This window comes from Cygnus atratus, chromosome 6 (genome assembly GCF_013377495.2).
Source record: "Cygnus atratus isolate AKBS03 ecotype Queensland, Australia chromosome 6, CAtr_DNAZoo_HiC_assembly, whole genome shotgun sequence".
In the NCBI taxonomy this organism is placed as follows: Eukaryota; Metazoa; Chordata; class Aves; order Anseriformes; family Anatidae; genus Cygnus; species Cygnus atratus.
The window spans coordinates 12926472-12943134 of NC_066367.1; the positions used below are offsets into that span (position 1 = coordinate 12926472).

Here is a 16663-nt window from a genome sequence, read left to right on the forward strand (position 1 = left end):
ATTTAGCATCTGCCGAACAGATCAAAATCCTATTGACTAACTGCTCTGGGCTAAGCTACAAAAAACTGGAGCCAGTTAAGGCTCTAGACAAAATTAAGTTATGAGCAGCAGTCTCCTGGAAGACAGAACGCAGAAGCAGCTGTCAGCTTGAGTTGTCATTTACCTGCCAGCCAGATCAGCAGGAAAAGCCTTCATCTCCTTTCGCAAATAGGTAAAGGCCTGCCACGAGTCACTGCTGCGCACCTTGGAGCTGAATGGCTGTATCTGCAGAAACCATGTGCCAGCCCACAGTGAAGTGAATCCAGACTGACCTTACAAAGTTGAAGGCACCTGGCAGTGCTAAGGAAAGAAAAGCTCATTAGCAATTAGGTCACAAGTCAATCCAGGAGTTGGTCACTCGTAGCTTCCAATTTAGCACTCCTCAAGGGAGGCCTTAAAAACATAAAATCACCTCCAGACAGATTCGCCCTACTTAAAGGTCATTTATGTGCAAAAAAACTGTCAGTGATTAGTTACTGGAGCAGCCTGAGCCCAATTCCAAGTGGAAGCGACACAGGGGAATAGCTGGGCAGCTACATAAGGCTTCTGCCACTCCTTCAGCTGAAGCCGGCTGCCAGGGCCCTGCCCGATGCTGCAGACCGAGCAGCTCGAAGTTGCCAAATGACCTCTGCTGCCAGCTCCAGAGACGTTCACAAGTAACTGCAGTAAAATGAATGCAAGGTGCTGGTACGGCGAAAGGGGAAGGCCCTAATGCACACCACTGATTTCCAGCCCCCTCTTTTTCCATAACTTGAAAGAAACTGCACAGCACCAAATACTTGTGAGGGGAATGAAATCAGACAACTGTACAGAAAACACAATTTACCTTTAACTTTAATTAAAATAGAGTTTATTAGCTTTTCTTTTAATACAAACATGAGAAAGGAAAACCACCTGAAGATGTAGCATTATTTTCAAAATTGAATTGTGATCAATACCTGAAGTGCCAAGTTCCATGGATTTGAGAGCCAGGGGCTGGCATATTTGCATACCACAAAAGACTTTATGCATCATTTTAACAGTTGAGTGCAGCCAAACTGATTATTGCACTCAGACACCCCCACTCTCAAAAGCGTATGGACTTGCTATTCAGTGTAAGTTTCTGGACCTTGGCTAGAAGAGGAAGTGCACAGAAACCATGCCATTTGGAGGGAGATCTGCTCCTAGGACAAACTGCCTAGAATCTATTTGGATCCAAGAAGGGAAGATATTACAAAGACTTGTAACAGGAAGAGTCTAATAATACTTATCCTGTTTAGAGTTCAGGTTCAGAGCCTGAAAGTGAGGTCCCATTCCAAAGTCTCAGAAGGAACAAAACCCAAGCCTCAAGAGCAGTTGCGCAAGATAAAATTCACTTTGGGGAAACAATTATCAGTTGAACACTTTTTTTTTTTTTAATCTACCCTGTTAGGTAGTCTAGGATTCTCAAACTCATTACTGTCTCATTATGAATGTAAATCCCTCCCAAGAAACAAATACTCAAGGAGAGCCAGATGGATGCACAATATCAGCTTTAGGAACTCCACTGTATATAGCACAAGAGATCTGCAGTAGAACTCGAGAAGCAGTGCTGCACACATGCCATTCACCACTGGATTGCTACACTGTTTGGGATGGTGATGATGTTTCCAGACCAACTTTCTCATTCAATGCCTCAGAATATACAGATTGCGTCTCTTCCGGAGCAATAATAAGTATTAGAAAATGAGAGAAGCACCATAATTCACAAGAAATGCAGCATGGACCCTATATATTTTAACAATACATAAAACCATCTCTCTGCCCCCAGTCTAAACATTCAAAGTCTTTTGACAATCTCTACTGGAGTGAAGTTGGTGCAGAGCTGGGATTCCTTCCTGCTGTGCAGCTTCTTGGTTACGAACAGATCACCAATAATAGCAGCTTTTAGTAGCCAAACCAGGGAAAAACCATCAACACATGTCTATGCTATTGTTTTCAGCTCCAGAGTGGCTTTATACTTTAAAGAGTCCCATGTTCTGTTTTGTTTTTGTTAACACTGCATTGACCTGAAATACAAATGCAGTAAGACTCTGGATAACAGGGGAGAGGAGAGAAGAACATTGTAACTATAGTCATGTCGTTAGTGTTTAAATTCTAAAATTTAAAACTACTTATTATTAAAAACCTCAAGAGTTCACAGCTATAGGCCTACATAGTAAGCAAACATCTGTGGGGAAAAGATGGAGACAAGTTTGTTTTTGCACCTCTGGATAAATTAAAAGGAGGAGAGAGTTGATTTGATAAAGGTCTTGTCTTTTGCACCAAGTATGCTCCTCAAGCTCTGGGCTCCCTTGGCTAATTTTACCCCTCCTCTCCTCCTTTTGCTGGAAGACACCATCACCGCTGGCTTGTGTGCATGGAGTGGTGGTATTCCTCCGATTGATATGGATGCTGGTTCATGGTGCTGCACCTTTCTCTCTCCTCAGGAGAGGATGGCATTAGAACGGCGGATACCAACTAAATTATCAGCACTGAAAGATCGTCTCATAGCAGCTTTTGACAAGTCTTTGTATTTATCTTCACACAGCCGGGAGATAGCCTGGGTATCATGTTGAGAAACAAAAAGAAAAGTACACATTAGAAAAACTGGAACATTTCAAGGAAGCTTTTACAAGTGTATACCAACACAGCAGGCACCCTGTAGCTGTGACACTACTAGTTTTTTTTTTTTTAAACCAAGAATGACAGTAAATAAGAACTACTTTGGAGGGAAAATATTAAGGGGGTCCCTTCCCATGCTAACAAGAATCCTATCCATCTGGAATTAAGACATGAAAAAGTTGAGTGGTTTCCATATCTGAGTATCTTCATTCATCTGCCAGTCTCATTACCTAATGGCAAACTTGGATTCATTTCAGACTTACAAGTTTGTGCAAGTTATGTACAGAAGTGCACCCAGTAGCTAGGTCTGGTGTTTAGGTTTTTAACAGCACAAAAATGCATATAGCAAAATTTTCTCAATTATGACAGAAAAGGCTCAAGCTAAAATGGTTTCTGCACTTCCTCAAGTACCTTGCCCTTTGCCACTCAGTGAAAAAGCTGCATTAGGACCTCCAGTTTTGCCTTTACTTTCTCTACGCCTTCTTCCCCAAGCTGCTCTTCCCACGATCACTCACGTGATCAAGTCAAGAAGGGAGGGCAGCCCACTGCTCAATGGCACAGCAATAGCCATGGCACTAACACAGCTATTAAATATCAGCACGTGTGGACAACTTAATATTTAATGGCTTTTCCAGCCATTTACTGGCTTACCTCTGCTTTGCTATTTAGCTAGTCAAGCAGCTTTTATTCAGATGCAGCTTTTCTAGTATCAAGCCAAATTATTTCAATTCTAGTAACACAATTGTTCAGAAAATAATGTGTATCCTCCCCATAAAGTCTATTTCTGATTGAAGCTTTCAGACATGATCAATACAAACAAGTAAGGATACCAGTAATAAAAGGCTGAACTGAATTTCAGTCCTGAACATTTACTTCCATTAATTATTTACCACCTATCACCAGATGGACTTTCAGAGTCCTGCAATAAGCTACAAGCCTACACCTTCCCTTTAAGGCAGAACCCATTCAGCACAGCCAAGTGTTCTGGAAGTTCAAAAGGTGAAAAGCACTCTGAGCATGAATAAACTCTTAAGTGTATTTTAAAATAATTATTTACATTTATTTCTGCCGACCTTCTGGAGGCATGCATTTGGCTCAAGAGTGGCATTCTTTGAGACACTGGCTGTATGAGCTCCCAGTGCAAGACCAGACAGACTCTCCATCCTGTTCTAATGCTAGCACATCAATCATAAGGCAACCTGTGTTGACATATTTAGCCCCAGTCACCCACATGTTGTAAATCAGTTTTCAGTCCCTGGAATACTAATTCACTGCTCCATAAGGGCTCCTATCAGCTTCTCATGTGCTTCTAACAGAAAGGTAGAATTAAAAAGAAGTTTAGCAAATGGTTTAAATATTTATCACGTTTCAGAGTTAGAAATCAAAATGCCCTATGTAGGTGTGTTATGGCAAACCACACACCATACTGAAAATTACTCTGGTTTTAAATACCAAGCTCCCAAACGCTAGCAAAGAAGAAACAAAACAGGCTCACAATCTGTAAATCATCCACTTATGCCATAGGCACTGAGCAGTTCAGTAAACAATTTCCTGTGGAATATGAACTGCCCTACAACCACATTTACAATTAGTGACAGTGTTAGCTTAAAGTGCAAGTAACAAGGGTGAGACAAAGCAGAAGAGCTGCATTGCTTAACTTTAAATAGAGGAATTTGTAGACATATCATACCTGTCATTCCAAAGGACCAGGAGGGATCACACTTATTCCCAAAGTTCAACCACTTTGGGATGAAATAAAAAAACTGGCACTTGGCAGAATTATTGGAGGTGGACAATAAAACAATATAAGCCAAGAATACCATAGCACACCCCTTTTTGAAAGGGGTTATGGTATCAGTGTACACAGGGCCTGCATTAATGCCTTTGTTGAAAGGTCAACAAAACAACATGCGCAGTCATCAATTAAACCTGTACAGATGAAAGGCTGCACTGATCCAACAAGAAATTTTGCCTGGGAACCCAGGTAGTTTAGATATTTTCAAAGTATCTTATATATATATATATATATATATATATATATATATATATATATATATATATATATATATATATTCACCAACAAGGAATAAAGTCTGACACTGCAAAAGGTCTTTAAAACAAGCCTTCATATGAAGGAATGCTGTGGGGACTTGCAGCAGGGCAGCCTTCTCCATTTAGCAAAAAGGGTCAGTAATCTATATTTATACTCCTCTGGACATGCTGAAGTATTCCTAAGAAGCAGCTATTCCAAAAGTTTGTCTTAAAGCAACATTTCTTTGAAAGTGTGAGGTTCTAAAGATTGCGAAAAGAAACATACTATTTCTGCAGCTGTCCCCCTAACAAATGGTTTATTAAACCATGAGAGCAGTAAGAGCACTCCCTCTAAATCTAAAAGCAGCTGTGCAGTGGGATGCAGTGGGAAACCTTCAGCTGGTAGTATTTAGAAAGGTCCAAGTGTGACTGTCTCTAGGTGCTTGGAATACTGACTGTGACCAGGGAAGGACAGACAATCCATTACATATGACACTAATCCTTTCAATCTTCAGTAGCCTAGCTGAACTATGGTTCCAAAAATCCATTTTATTTAGTGATCTGCTAGACTTCCATGATCTCTGTTCCCTTCCCTTCCTCAGAATACTAGTTTAGCCTAGGCATGGTTTTAAAAGCGCTAACTGTAGTTATAAAGGGGTTAAATTAGCCTCTAATACACTAATCTAAAAGCTTTTTAGTTTTTCTAACCGCCACTTAATATGATTAGCAACAGATGCTCTTACTACACACACACCCCCACAGTCCCCTGCTCAGCCAACCTCAGACCATTACCTCCAGTTTCTGTGCTCTCTCTTTACTAAGAGGCTCCAGCAGAAAGCTCAGGTTATTGTCATCTGCTAGGGAGCGGAGATCAAAGTAGTATTTGGCGTAAACACTGGCAGGAACATTGATATTAAACTGCAGTAGCTCCAAGAAGTGTCTTTCCATCTCATTCCTAGGAGGCAGAAAACAAAGGAAAAAAAAGATTGTTTCAGCTGGCAGAAAATTCTGAAGAGACCTCAAGCTAGTTTTTAAAACCAGTAACTTTGAAATAGTCATTGAGAGGCCTGCATTATTAGTTTCAAGAGACAGTTCATTCACTGGTGCTCAAAACAAGGTGCAGCTTTTGAGTCCTGGCACCTTCAGCTAAGAGAGAAAGGTAGTGCCCTGTCGTGCACTCACTCGGCTGACCAGGAGGCTCATTCTTCGGAGTTCCATTAGTGCAGCTGTACAATTCATGCGCCATTCTCACTCTCTTGTACGGCCCCACACTATAGTGATCAGATGAAAGGAATGATGTATGCTGTTTATTAGCTCTGAAGAACTTGCAGACATTTTCACCAGGCTGATAACAGGAAGGGGGTTTATTGAAGTAGAGGCGGACTAACAAAAGGAGTAGGCAGATCACCACGGCAACAAATGGATCTATGAAGAGCTGCTGCTATTATCTCACAGAAAAAAGCCTCTTGAAGCAACATGGATTCATCTCCAATAAATAAATAAATAAGCAGCATTAGGTGGGAGAAGGAATTTTCTCCTCAATAGCATTAGGCAGGATAACAAAGTACTGTGTCAAAGGGCACTGTCCAGTTTTTACTCACTCGTCTATTTTCACTGGGCAAAATATTTGGAGGAAAGTGGGAAAAGAGCTGTGACATAAAAAAGGCTGTTTCAGCTACTGTACTGTGGTCAAGTAAATCAGAGATGTTCTACAGAAGAAAAACTTTTTTTTTTTAAATAAACAAATCAACCTGGGCGAACAGGGTGGTACCCAAATCAAGCAATTAGTTCAACACTAAGTCACAGCAACTGTTCCTACTGGTAACAGACCTTTATCTATAGGATGTAGCAGCTGTGTAAGTCAAGTGTAAATACACTGGGAGATACGTTGCACAAATTCAGTGCCAAGGCTGTTCTTGCTTTTTGGGAGCTTTTAAAATTGATGTTTTACCTGTCAGGGAAGAAATAAATGAAGGAATCATCCAGGTTGCATCCTGTATTGGATGGTGGGTCTCAATATCAATAGCAGCTTTGTGCTTGTTTTTAGCACAGTGGACTTGAGCACCATTGAACCTAGTGCCAAAATTAATTTCCTGTTCATATGGTCATAAGCCTATAGAAATGTAAATCAGATAATGTTTTGATGATCAGCTGATCAGAGCTTGATTTACCCTGTGAATAAATGCTCTTCACTGCCCCTTTTGTACTCACTACACTAATACATTGTAATTGTATAAAAATACAATTCTTCATTGGATTAACAAGACTATTAATAGTGGTTTAAAACCTGGGAAAGCATAATGCCCATGTGTTTTCTGTGCCTTATTTACAAATATATGTAGCCGAAAGAATGAACAGCATGTGTCCCCTTAACAAGTAATCACAGCAAGATCAGCAGCTGCACAGTTAATTTTTCAGTGATTATGGATTCACTCTCATCAAAGCAAGCAAGTTTTGACAAAGGATGACTTCCAAATATCAGTTTAATTTCCTTTGATTTTTTCCATTAGAAGTAAGCAAGCAAAACCAAAACAAGCCAAACCAAAAACAACAACAACAACAAAAACCTAACAAACAAAAAACACTACAACCAAAAAGACATTTTAAGTTAAAAACAAACAAAAACTTTGCTTTGGTCAAAGGAGAAATGGCTTGTGGTAGGAAAAAAAGAAGATGAGCACTTTATCTATCTTGAGTGGAAGGAAGCTAAGGCAAATTAATTCATCTGTGACTCATGAGGCCAGTAGCACACGTTCTTTAGCAAATCACAGAATCATGAATGGTTTTGGTTGAAAGGTACCTTAAAGATCATCCAATTCCAGTCCCACTGCCATGGGCAGGGACACCTCCTACCAGACCAAGTTGCCCAAAGCCCCATCCAGCCTGGCCTTGAATGCTTTCAGGGATGGGGCATCCACAGCTTCTCTGGCCAACCTGCGCCAGTGCCTCACCACCCTTTGAGTGAAGAATTTCTTTGTAACGTCTAATCTAAATCTCTCCTCTTTTAGTTTAAAACCATTCCCCCTTGCCCAATCACTCCACTCCCTGACAAAGCATCTTCCTCCAGCTTTCCTGTAGGCCCCCTTTAGGTACTAGAAGGCCGCTGCTATAAGGTCTGATTGAAAGCTTCTTTTCTGTTGGGACTGAACATCCCCAGCTCCCTCAGCCTGTCTCCATACGAGAGGTGCTCCAGCCCTCTGATGATCCTCGTGGCCCTCCTCTGGACTCATTCCAATATGTCCCTGTCCCTGTGCTGAAGGCCTCAGAGCTGAATGCAGGGCTCCAGATCTGCTCTCACGAGAGCAAACTTTAATACCCACGTAGTTTCTCTGACAGCCACACAGCTTGCTGCTAGCAGAGTTGTGAGATGAGGCTGCAGAATGAGTGCCTTTAAGCAGCAAGGGGTGTTTGGTGAGGATGAGCTGCACCTACCCTGCCTTTAGAAGAGGCGTCTGCCTATGGTCCCATGGCTTGTGTGTATGTACAGATGTGTACGTACACAGACACACATGCATGCAAGTTGGTTGACCTGAAACTGATATAAATCCTTTTGCCAGTTTCAGACTGGTGTAAATCCCAGGCTTGACTTGCAGTGGCTAAACAAGAGTATGCATTAAGTTAGTAAGATCATTCTAGATATTTCAAGCAAAGAGGAAAATTCACAAATAAAACTTGATACCAGTCCCCGTAAACAGACCTTTACTGCAACAGGAATGACCCACCTAGTAGAGTCTACAAGTGACCTGTAGTTCAGGAGCTGCTGGGGCTAGGGGCGATTCTCCCACCGCCACACACACACCCCTGACAGCATCATCAACCACCTCCAACATTAGAATGCAACCATGCCTGAAATCTTCTGCCAACTTTTCTCTCAGAAATGCTTGTACTCAAAATAACTACTGTTCACCATCAGGTGGCTAGTTTAAAGAAGGTAGTGTTATAAGCTTAAAACTCAGTTTTGCTGGCTAGTCTAAGCACTTTTCCAAGGTCCTGATTGTGGTGATGTTGCCCAATCCAGGAGCAGTGAACTCTGCCCAGCTGCATCAGCACAGAGCCTAGCTGGACACCCCTGGCCACTATCAAAGGGGTTGTACAGTTTCTGCCCATACCTAAATTCAAAGGTATGAATCATTTCAAATGAGATCACAAAATTCCCATCTTCAAATTGGGGAGGAAAAAAAAAGCCTAAGTTCTGTCTCTTTTTTTCCCCTAGCACCATCACTGCTTTGAAAATGTAAGTACTGAGAATTTCAGGACACCCAGCACTGGCTATAGAGAATAAGCATCCTGCTTGTTACAGATATTTTCAGTGCTATCAATTTGATTTGTCCCAAATAGGGCTAGAAGAAGGGACATCAAAAAGAGCAAGATGTATACTCCAGCACTCCTAGCATCGCTGACCCCACTTCAGCCATCTCAGAGTTATTTGCAGCAATGCTTCAAGTATGTTCCTCAGATAGATGAGCACTCTGATCCAGGTTGAGTGAAGATGTACATGGTATAAAATCACTAATTATGCTTTCCAGAAAGCAGGCTGGCACAGCCCTGCTTTTGGAGACAAAGAACACTCAGGCAAGGGGTATGAATAAAACAAGATACTACGTTTGCTGTTGATACTTGCAAAACAAAATAATTTGAAACACAAGAACTGTTTTGTTGAAGAAAACTCCCCTATTTTTAGATATTTCCTACCCTCCTCCCCCCAAAAAAGCAACAAAACTGGATATTCCTCCTACTAAAGGAATTTATCCTAGATAGATATTTACTTATGGTATTTTAAACATTAGCTCTATGCTGAATCTAGGGAAGAAAGCTTTGGACGAGAACAGAGTATCTAACTTAAGTAGCCTACCAGTGCTGCGTACGAACTGCTACCACCTCAGTCTTCTCTTGTACTAGAACTGAATTTACTACATAGGCCTGGACACAGTCACAGCACAACAGCACGATGAAACTCAAAAATGGACGGAGCATTTCACAAAGTTTATTAAAGCCAGAAAGCGTGATATTAAGCTAGTTTTCTAGGATTTCTACCACCACGATAAAGAAAATGCAGGAGGAGGTTAACTAGAAGAATTAAAAGTGTTGACATCTCAAAGCTCTCAGAGAGAGCTTCGCAAGAAGGAATTTAACAAAATCTTATGGGCCAAATCCACTCCACATAAACACACCTCCAGCCTGTAGTGTGGGCCCACAGCCACAAGAATGAACATCCTCTGAAACTGCAGGGCTTAAAGCTGAATACGGCAGGAAAAGAGAGTGGATTCAAAATTTTTGAAAAAATGATCCAGTATCTGAGACAAGAACATATACAAGAAACTATACAAGAAACAGCTTTACATAAACAAGGAGTAGTAAGACTGAGAAATTTGTTCTCAGCAATGTGATCAAGTTTATGAATTCACCCAAAGAGGAAGACCTTTAGCAGCAGCTGGATGCAACACATGCAACCATAGATACCAACAGAAATGACACCTGTCTGCCACCTTGAAATACTTAAATGTTTGCTCCTACATCTAGCCAATGCTTACGTCACAAGTGACAACTTACCTTGCAATTTTTCAAATTCTAAAACAGAAAACGCAAGGAACAAGTTTAGTTCTAACAGTTTTTTTTTTTCTTCCAAAAAGACTATCGGTAAGAATAAAAATAGGGCACTTTAAAGTTACACCAATGCAAAGCAGCCAGTCCCATGGCTCACCACTGGAGGAAAAAGGTTAAAAGAAAACTAATTTTGAAGTTACTCAGCCTAGTAGTCAGAAATAATAAAACAGATTTGTCTCAAAGTAAGGTTAATCCAAGTTTCCTAGGTTAAAAAAGGGAATGAGGCCTGACACCAGTTATGCATCATAGCACCAGAGAGACATTTTTTCAGTAAGGCATGATCACAAAAATTACCATTCTGAAAGCACAGATTAGTCAAACCTTGCAACTTACATGTCCTCAACAGTAATGTCCTTCAATATTTGGCAATAATCCACATTCCAAACAGCCTGATCATCCCAGACTTTAGAAGCCAGCAGAATAGCTCCTAAGACTATCCTCTTCCAGTTACTAGGGCAGATGTCAATCTCTGCATAGGTTAAAAGCCTTTCCAAATAAACCTATAAAAAAAAAGTTTTACATGTGTAATTAAGATCTAGAGCTGAGTTCTGACTAGCATGCTTGACTGATCAAATACACAAGTATATTTTATCCCATTACAAATGAGTGTATAAAAGTAAGTATTGGTGGGTAACTACTTACACTTTAGAATCCCAGCTTTCAAGAGTTACAGGTTCGTTTCTTTAATTATTGAAAAAATGTGAACTGGACCACCAAGGTATAAAATAAAGATACTGAAGAATCAGTTCTGAGCAGCGAGTACTGCTGTTATAGTGAAACACTACTAAGAGTTCTTTCAGTCAGTCACTGACAGGGCCCATTAGGGCCTACCTGGGATAGTAAATCAACGCCACTCTAGCCGTTATCATGGTTAAGGTTCAGCACTCGCAGCTTAACAGGAAGTACTAAAACCTGCAGTGTGATCTATAGTCATTGGACAAAGATGCATTAATTGATAACTCTCCACAACGAAAGACATCATAGTACTATTTTTACTTCATCCTCTAAGGAACAGACTTAATTCCTTCACATACAACGTCATCCTCCACTTTCATCTACATCACCAACTGCTAGATAGTGAGATATCCAAGTTCAAAGGTATGTTAACGTATTTTACTCATTGTTCCCATGCAATCTCAAATTAGCCCAAAGATATTGGAGCAATGCCTTCCTTAAAAGTTTTCTACTATTTAACACTCCTGTAATGGTCTATGTACTAAATAACCAGCACTTTGAAATTTGAATATTACATTATATATAATACTATATATATATATATATATATATATATACACACACACACACACACACACACTATAATTTGAATATAGATTGTTTTTGATGTTGCATTCCCTAAACCTGGTGGGTGCAGGAAGCTGTTGTATAGGTCCTATGACAGGGTCAATACCTATTACCAGGGTCTCCTTATGCTTTCTTCCCATCCTTTGCTTGTAGCCTTCAAGTGGACTAGAAGTGTTCCTATAATAACAGAGCCATCTAGTGGTAAAGTCCACTTTACAGAACAACTCTATTTTTTGTTAAATATTTCAGCTGGCTAGATTGCCTGGGGTTAGTTATCATCTTATTCTGTCAAATTGTTTGTATATCTTTGGAAAAGCAAAAACCTCAAACTACTCTCAGAGTTTCAATAGCTCTAACTATATAGCCCTTTTAATTAGCTTATTTACTTAATAAAGAGTCCTTCAAGCTGAGTCTACTTAGTTGTCACATTGTCTTTTGGTGACGGTTCTTTTCTGTTCTCCTTTCAAATTGTTTAGCAGTCAGAAGCCACAATGAAGACTGAAGCCTAGTATGCAACAAAGTGCAGAGTTTAAGAGATCTTCTAATGCTGTGATTATATAGGTTGTGGGTTTTTTTCCCTTTACGTACTTATATGTATACACCTGCATGTGTGTGCACGTGTATTCACACATGTATACATGCAGACAAACATAAATGTGTGCGCATAAAGAAAATCATCACTATCATCATTTTTCTTAATCCCATCTCTCTTTTGGAAAGCAAACACCTGTAGTGAAATTACTTTCTTTTACAAGTATTCTTAAGTTCCAAGTATGTCCACATCACCTGGGCAAAAAGGTCCAAAAAAAAAAAAAGAGAAAAAGGGGGCAGATAGAGAGGTGGCAATGACTGAAGGACATAATAATGAGAAAGTTCATCTTATGGAATTCCTGCGGTATTAATCCTTAACCCCTTAGGGCATGTTATTTGTGCACTGTTCTTGTTAATATGAAGTCAAATCTCCTGCTCCTGCCTCCATACCACTGAAATAAAAGATGTCTTTGCATCTGATCTTGGTATACCCTGCTGTTTATATTATCCCATTTTATCTGCCCTTTTCAAGCTTGTTCACTGAGTTATGTATTATGAAATATACAAATGTTTGATTGGACAAGTAATTAAGCATTACATATTTATAAACAGGAAAGGTAAGTTCCTTTTAAGTTAACCACTTCTGTGACTACTTAGAAATCTTTCCCAATGAACTCGTTTGTATAGTGTCTTCATAATTAACATGGTTTCTTGAGGTACTGTAACTATTTAAATCGTGGTTCAGCCCAGTTCACTCACTGACAGGACAAAAGTATTCTAAAAGCTTTAATTTCAGTAATCAGGCATCTCTTACCAATGTCACTATTGCACATTCAGCTGTCAGTTGTGCAGCACTGAAAAGTGTCCGAACAAACCGGTAGATGTGCTTGTGATCAGGGTCATGCTTGTAGTAGTCATCTGGAACTTCTTCCCGCTGAAATAAAGTCCTTTGAATTACTGAAAGTTTGTTTTACAAACTGTAAAGAACAGCCACACACAGTTATTTCTTCTCAACAAGTAGAAGCTTATACAACCATGCTCATGTCACAAAGAGCTAGAAAAAGATCATATACTGAAAGAAATACATAGACTTGCAATAATATGAGTGTTACAATCAAAGCAAACAAAACAAAAAAACAGCAATAGCTTTAGCTGATAAGATCTATGTTGTCAACACTTTTTTTAATCTGTAAGACTAACGGGAAAGAACATGAACCAGTGTCATTATTACAGGAGCTTACTATTGTACATGGAACTTTTTTACAGACTACAAAAAGGTTAAAAAGAAAACCCTGAAGGTTTCTCCCAGTAAGAAAATCACAGGTGTATACACACGAGGGAAACACTGACTTTTCAAAAAGCAAGATTAAGTTCACAAGATCCCCCTTCCAGCTGAGGAAAAGCTTAAGAACACATTTCAATAATTCCATCACAGGCAGAACTGTATGGTAGCTTACATTGTCTTCAGACTTATTCTTGAGAAATTTCAGAAAGACAAAGCTAATGAACAGCTAGATTTAACTGCAACACGATGCTAAGCGGTTTCTAAACACAGCAGAGAAGAAAAGCTTATAAATAATTAAGTCTGTGAAAACAATCCTAAAACGAGTGTTGAAGAACTCCAACTTTGCACATTTATTCTGCAAGACTGGTACCTGTAGTCCAAATTAGATGTATAGTGCAATACAGAACCAGGTGAGAACAGCACAGCCGCTTTATGTTATACAAGTAGTCATAAGCAAAGAAGCAAGTATTTTCATGTGGCTTTGTAGTTTAAAATAGCCAGGTAACAGTGTTAAGTAAAACAAAGAGGTAAGTTAGTGTTATGATGTCTACACAATCTTCTAATACACCACTAACCAACATTATGAATAACATGGGCAGAATCCCCCTTGCATAGTTTCCTGTGTGGCTGAGGCTGAGCTCAAGTTCACATGTATTAAAACTTTTTGCTCCTATCATTTGTCAATAGAACCAACAACCAGCACAGAGGCTTTTTGTCAGGGAGCAAAGAGATAGAAAGACATGCTATCCATATAACTGAGCATTACTCTGAAAAACTAACCAGCATGCAGCAATAGATCCTGGCACTACCGTTGGGGCTTACTATTCACAAAAACATACAGTTGACCACAGACAAGTTCTCATGGACAGAAGAGAACCACAAGTGTTCAGCGCATATATTTCCCTCTTTTGCCTCTGAGAGGATCCAAAGCAGTGCAATAAATTGTCTGCTCTCTCTCCCTTCACCAGCAAAGAGAAAGAGGCAACAAGTAGACAAGATCTCATAAGCCAGTGCTTAAGTAGTAAGAAGATTCTTTTTCCTACATCCAGCCAAACTTCTAAGCCAATTCAAAGGGTCTGCACTATTAAAAAAAAAAAAAGAGGATCTCACAAGAACACTAGTTCTCTCCAATGGGAATGTACTTGCAAGTATAGCCTTTAATTTACTCATACAGAAGTACCTATTCCCAGCTACACTCACAGTTCAGTAACTTGCATCTGTGCTCTTCTGCATTACCTTTCTGCTGGGGATGTTAAGGTCCTCCCAAATGAAGGACGCAACATGCTAAATAGTCAAGGAAATACTAGAAGCAAGTAGTTCCAAAGAACAAAGCTGTTCCTGAGCAACACCAGGTTCCCAAAAATAAAGATTTCTGAGGTGGGATCACAACAGTCAATTAGTGATCTTGTACCTAAAAACTTGTGAAAAAAAAGAGACAAGTGAAGATGATAGTAGAATTGACTGAAACGCAAAAGCACCATGCAGAATAGCAAATGGAGCCATCCAGAACCTGTCAGTATGTGCAGTACAAAACCACATGGAAACATGTTTTTGCTGACTGGAACCGAGGAGGAAAAGTCTAAGACCAGTATTAGTGATTGAGCCCTGTGATGCTGGTAACTTGCAGTTTGTTACTTTTGTAAGGAAGGACAAGAGAGCCTGGACAGTTATCTGGATTTGGACTTCCTTGTAACTGAATCTTTAGAGGACAAGATGTGCAAAAATTTCTTCCAGTTAATCTTTAAAGGAACTGTAGATACTAGGCCCCAAACCCTATTGCTAAAGGCATTAAGAAGTAATTTATATCTTTCCCCTCAAAAGTATGAGGGAGCCTTTACACTACATTTCTGTGTACTGCACTAGGATAGAAGAAACCTTTAAGTGTTCCCTAAAGGATACAATGATTTTCCTCTATTCCTACTCACTAATTAGGAGGTGAGCTATACAAGCGGATCAAAAGATGTCAGATTGCTAAAAAAAGAAAAATTGTCTGATGAAGTGGATGGAGTTCATCTTACATAAATAATTCTCAATACGAATCAACTGATTGAGGCACTTAAAACAGTTTTGGACCAGATATTTCTCTTGAAGTGCCACATTTCATACAAGAAATCTATATAGCTCTTCTCTGAAATTCATTATTTTGATTGAGTCAAGAGTTATGTTTATTAAAGTATACAATTCCCAGCACAATGGGTCCTGTTTATGGATGAACCTCTACCAAAACTTTAAACATTTAATTTTATTTTTTAAACAACTGATTGTTAACAAGCCAAAATATGTGAGCTAAATTAAGCTGCATTCACTCTGCTAAGTCACAGAGCAAACTGAATTTTTAAAGACACTACAGCTTTGCTAAATTTATTTCAGGTGAGAGAAAATAGAGTAAGCAGTTCTATAGGACAGTCAAAGCTAGTAGTGCTCAAACTGGACATGAAAAGCACACACACCAGTCTTGAGCTAGCCTGTACTATGAGGTTTTGCATCTTAAAGATCGTCTAAAGAGGTATACCAGAACCGTTTGTGTTGGAATCACATACTGAATGCTCCTAGATGTTAGTGCGAGCAGCATTAAACATACTGGCTTTAAATTTTTGCCTTTTAAGATGAGAATTACTGTCTCCTACTTTGTGTGATGCTTCATGCATTAAATACTCCTGTTTACAACCTTAAAAGGTTAGGCACATACCTACTATGTCTTCCCAAATAAATTGTTAACACTACTTTAGTTAAGTCTTAAAAGAGGAAAAAGAAAGGAGTCAGACAAGACAGCTCTGATATGAAATATATATGAATCAGCATTATGAAATATATATGAATCAGCATGTGCTTGCTTTACGTAAACAGATTCAGATAATGCAGAGAAAACCAAACATACATTGTAATATTCAGAAAGACTAGTTTCTGTTCATGATCTCGCTGATATCACAAATCCAGCAGACACCATCTGCACTGTATTTTATGTATAAAGGTATAACTTAACATCAATTTGTTTCTGACCTGGTGCTAAGACAATTTTTTTTTATATAAGTTCTATAGATCAAGATTTTTCAAAAAAAATGTATATTAATACACATTCAGAGGATCAAAAAAAGCTACACTTACTGTGAGAGGATGAGATTTTTCATCAAAAATATCCAATGATCTGTCTGAATCTCTACAAAGTAAAAATCTGTTTTAACAACGAGACTTAATTGGTAATGCTATGCTCCACTGAAAAGTATTATTCATTAAAGAATAAAGGAACAT

General features: G+C 39.3%; 1 protein-coding gene across 3 annotated transcripts in view; it reads right to left on the reverse strand.

Moving 5' to 3' along the window:
* Positions 1-883: 883 nt before the first annotated feature.
* CCNYL1 (cyclin Y like 1) overlaps positions 884-16663 on the reverse strand; it is a 35415-nt gene continuing 19635 nt past the window's right edge. Inside the window, exons 6-10 of one of the 3 annotated variants that reach the window (XM_035536810.2) lie at positions 16520-16571; positions 12944-13063; positions 10630-10796; positions 5485-5647; positions 884-2599 (exon numbers count right to left, since the gene is read on the reverse strand). In XM_035536810.2, coding sequence (XP_035392703.1) covers positions 2483-2599; positions 5485-5647; positions 10630-10796; positions 12944-13063; positions 16520-16571 — 619 coding nt within the window. In that variant the 3' untranslated portion in view covers positions 884-2482. Of the gene's footprint in view, positions 2600-5484; positions 5648-10629; positions 10797-12943; positions 13064-16519; positions 16587-16663 lie in introns of all 3 variants that reach the window. The other 2 variants (XM_035536809.2, XM_035536811.2) reach the window with 2 other exon arrangements.